Source organism: Triticum dicoccoides, chromosome 5A (assembly GCF_002162155.2).
Source record: "Triticum dicoccoides isolate Atlit2015 ecotype Zavitan chromosome 5A, WEW_v2.0, whole genome shotgun sequence".
In the NCBI taxonomy this organism is placed as follows: domain Eukaryota; kingdom Viridiplantae; phylum Streptophyta; class Magnoliopsida; order Poales; family Poaceae; genus Triticum; species Triticum dicoccoides.
In genome coordinates this window covers 711348414-711352262 of record NC_041388.1, presented here as the reverse complement: position 1 = coordinate 711352262, position 3849 = coordinate 711348414, and the positions used below count along the sequence as shown (strand labels likewise).

The 3849-nt window shown below is 46.7% G+C and overlaps 1 protein-coding gene across 1 annotated transcript; it reads right to left on the bottom strand.

Annotated features, from left to right (window-relative positions):
• Positions 1-1807: 1807 nt before the first annotated feature.
• LOC119300575 (transcription factor bHLH18-like) lies at positions 1808-3061 on the bottom strand. The gene is made up of 3 exons (XM_037577496.1): positions 3029-3061; positions 2509-2904; positions 1808-2206 (listed from the first exon to the last, which is right to left on the bottom strand). Exons 1-3 carry the CDS (start codon positions 3059-3061, stop codon positions 1808-1810), a joined length of 828 nt encoding a protein of 275 aa, XP_037433393.1.
• Positions 3062-3849: the final 788 nt, after the last annotated feature.

Sequence of the window (3849 nt, the reverse complement as noted above, 5' to 3'; positions counted from 1 at the left end):
CTTGCGTCAACTTGTGCTAGTAAGTAAATACCTATGTCTAGCAGAACCATCTTGTTGGCACGTTGTATATGGATCGCATCTAAATATTTTGTTGGTCCATTCAGTAGTTCTTTTACTAGTTGGTAGATGATCTGTTCTAGTTACCGGTTCTTTAGGACCCTTCGCTGTCTGCCTGGTCAGCCATTGGTCCATGGTGCAAACGCGCACTTGGAGCTAGCCTCTACGACGGACCCACTATGACCGCTCTCTAGTAGGTATAGAGTGGGCGTCTTCATCTGTTGTGCATGCGCTGATGCGAATCACGCAATTGGCTCGTGATGGCCTGCACGGGAATTTGACTCCTCATGCTCTGTGTTGTCGAGGGCGATGTGGTGTGGGCACCATGCATGGAGTGAAGTGAGAGGGACATCGGTGACTTCTCTTACTTCTACTCCCTCCGTTTCGAATTACTTGTCTTAGATTTGTCTAGATACGGATGTATCTAGATAAGACCGTGGTGGGTGATGGATTTTCTACTACTTGGCTTCCTACTAGGTATTGGTCGCGTTGGTGGCCCCAGTTATGGGTTTGGGCCCGTTTTTCAACGTTTTGGGTGTGGGGAGGAAATTCGATTGTGGGCTTGTGAGAGCTGCATGGTTCTACTGTGGTCACGTTAGTTGTATCCTAGTGGGTGGGTTCGCAGCTTTTCCTCTCCCATCTTTGTGCCTTTTCTAGATTGACATTTCTCTAGCTTGCCAGTGGGTATGGGGTTTGGCTGTGCTCTTTCGTCTGTAGTGATACTATGTGCCACCCTTTTCTTCCTCCGGCACCCCTAGTCCTCTCCCATTCTCGCTTCGCCACCTCTTCCTCCATATGCTTGCTGGTTGTTCCACCTTAGCACTGGCTTCGACTTTCACTCTAACCCTCATCATGGTTGTGGCTCCTTTGGTCGCTGCGTACGGTTGAGGCTCGGATCTCCGTTGTCTTGTGCAATGGCACCGTCGTTTTCACTCTTACATGCCGCCGTCCATTTTTGTTTGGCTTGGCTTGTAATAAAGAAATAAAGAAAAGAAGATAAGAGAAGAGAAGAAAGCAAATAAAGGACAGAAAGAAGAAAAGATTTACCGAGTGCTCTTTCTCGGCTACTCAGCAAAGGTGACTGCACCACTACCCTCCTGTCAACCACGCTGACGGCGGACACGTGTCACATGATTTACCGATTGCCATCCTTAAAACAGTCGGTCAAACGTGGCTTTGCCGAGTTTTTCATTCTGAATGTTGAGTATTTTTTTTACATGCACTTGGTTTAATTAGGTGGTCATTCGGTGAGTCCTGAAGGAATGCACTCGGCAAAGCCGCACACACTCAGCATCTCCCCTGCAGTGATTCATACACGGTTTTTGTATGTAGAACATTCTTGTCGACCGAATACATTGGAACAAGGAATCAGAGGAAATCTGGTTACTCACAAAAAATGTAACTTCTCTATATTGAAAAAAGTAGCACTTCAGCGGGTTGCTCAGGAAAGGTAAACTGAAATCGTTACAGAGTTCACACAACACTCATAGAAATGGATACCACGGCCACACTCAGAAAGTAAAAGGGGGAAGGTCTAATCATTTGTACAAATCGCTTCCGTTAATTCTACCGAGTTCCAGCTGAAGCTTCTGAGAGCCATTTTCAGGTTCTTCACCAGCTCAACTGCAGACGAAAACCCCGCTTCGATCTGCACAGAAGTGAACATGTCAATCTTTTGATATTTCATTAGTAGTAGACTAGCCACCGCAGTTTATTTTCTTGCAAGTTATAACCGGATTTGCACAATGTATTACTGGCAGAGAGGACTTGCCTTTGCGGTGATGGTGATGTTGAGGCAGGAGTCTGTGAACGGTAGGACGTTGGTGGTTATGATGGAGAGGCCCTGGTTCTCGAGCTCGGAGAGCACCATCACCAGCACCCCCCTCCTCTCCTTGCAGCAGATTTTCAGGAGCACCGTGTTCCCGCGGGTGCTGGCCTCGACATCCACCGGGCTCGAGTCCCCGGAGCTGGAGCCGCTCCCGCTGGGGCCTGCTGAGTCGTCCTTGTCGGCGGCGGATATGCTGCACTTGCTCTCGAACAAGGTGCACTCTGGCGACTTTAGCAGGCCTTGCTCTCCCAGGGCCTTCACCTTTTCCTCCAGCTGCTTCACGTAGTCGATGGCGCTCCCAAGCAAAGAGATCTTGTCCGCCTAAAAGAAATGGCTAATTAAGCTGCAGGTATGCTCACACAGATGCCATTGCCAAAGTTGTCTTGTCACATACTTCCACCGTTTATTTTTACTCCGCATATAAGTTTGACGTCAAGCTTCATATAACTTTGATCAAATTTATATTTAAACATATCAACATCAAATATATTAAAGTTGTGTAATATGAAAATTAATTAATTATGCATCTATAAACATGATGAAGATATATTTTTTCTATAAACATGACCAAGCTTTATGAAGTTTGACCTCAGAAACGAACTAAAAAGAAACAAAGGGGGTACCTTCCTGACGCCAGCTGGGACAATGGTGGCCAGGGACACGAACTGCCGCTGCAGCTTCTCCCGCCGCTTGCGCTCTGCAATGACGTGCTCATGCGTGCTCGCCGTCGCCCTGCCCCGCCTTGCAGGCGCCTGCAGCTGCTGCCTCGTACCCTGAACTTGGAGTCCACCGTAGGATCCTCCAGAGAAGTTGTGGGTGCTAGCCTCGGCAGCGGCGAAGGAGAGGAAGTTGGCTGATGGTGACAGAGCCGGATATGGCTGCCCCAGCTCGTTCAAGCTCTCGCCCCCAAAGCTCGGGGAATTGGAGCTGCGACATGGATAGAACGACGTGTAGTACTGGCCTTGATGGTCAGGTAGCGGCTCCTCTTGCTGGTACATGTAAGCTAGCTCCTCCTCATACTGTTCCTGACATTGGCCATTGCAATAAAAGTTACTCCCTGCGATCAATATTACTTGTCGCTGGTTTAGTACAACTTTAGTTTATATGTACACGTAATTAGTAGGAGCAGATTGATGTGCTTACCGTCTCTGTGAGCCACTGCTTTGGTTGCTCCATCATATATATCAGTGCCTACGCAGCAAGAGCTTTGACCTTTGATCACTTGTAGAAGCGCATGCAGATCGGTAATGAACACTGGAGAAAGTAGAATTTCTGGCCAAGGCATATATGTACCTGAAACCTCTCTCCCTTGGGTTTCTTGTGTTCTCTTCTTTCTTGGCTTCCTTGCTGTCCTGCTTATATATTGCTGTGAACTTCCGGCCGTTGTTGGTCAGAAGATGCAATTCTGTTGCACATTTGATTCGGCAGTGACCCGCATGTTCCTGTTTTCCATTCTCAACGCCTTTTTTCTCTCCGGTGCTTGGCTTACCTTTGAGTTGACGTCAACGCTCGCATCTCAAAAGATCTCATGCTTTTTCAATCAATCCACTAGAGAGAGTTGTAATCTGAAACTGGTAGTTTGCAAAGAGATACCTCGATAATACACATCGGAATATGAAACTAATATTATGTCTGTGATGAAAACTCTTCTCCTAAACCCTAAACCCTAAAGCCCCGGAAAAAAAAAAACTTCTACTTGTAAGGCGCAACAACGATGATTTGCGACATTACCTTGTTGAAGATGTTGTCTCTATTTGCCGATGTGCTGGTATTCATTGGCCGATCCCTTCTTAAAGGCATTAATGGGAAGATTTTGACTTAGTCGTATGTGTTAATTTCATATCTTGTAATAATTCGGCCATGGTTACCTTTAGTCTATACTCTGCTTAATAGTTACAGGCTTGCTAAAAATCAGTCGACTGAGATTTAACGAAGTCTCAGTCGACCTTGCAGCATTTTGTTCC

Excerpts from the sequence above, each read along its gene's own strand:
- LOC119300575 (XM_037577496.1), bottom strand. The coding sequence starts at position 3,061 with ATGGAGCAACCAAAGCAGTGGCTCACAGAGACG. Across the intron at positions 2,905-3,028 it reads AGCAGTGGCTCACAGAGACG|TATGAGGAGGAGCTAGCTTA; the intron begins GTAAGCACATCA and ends TGTCAGGAACAG. Across the intron at positions 2,207-2,508 it reads TCCCAGCTGGCGTCAGGAAG|GCGGACAAGATCTCTTTGCT; the intron begins GTACCCCCTTTG and ends CATTTCTTTTAG.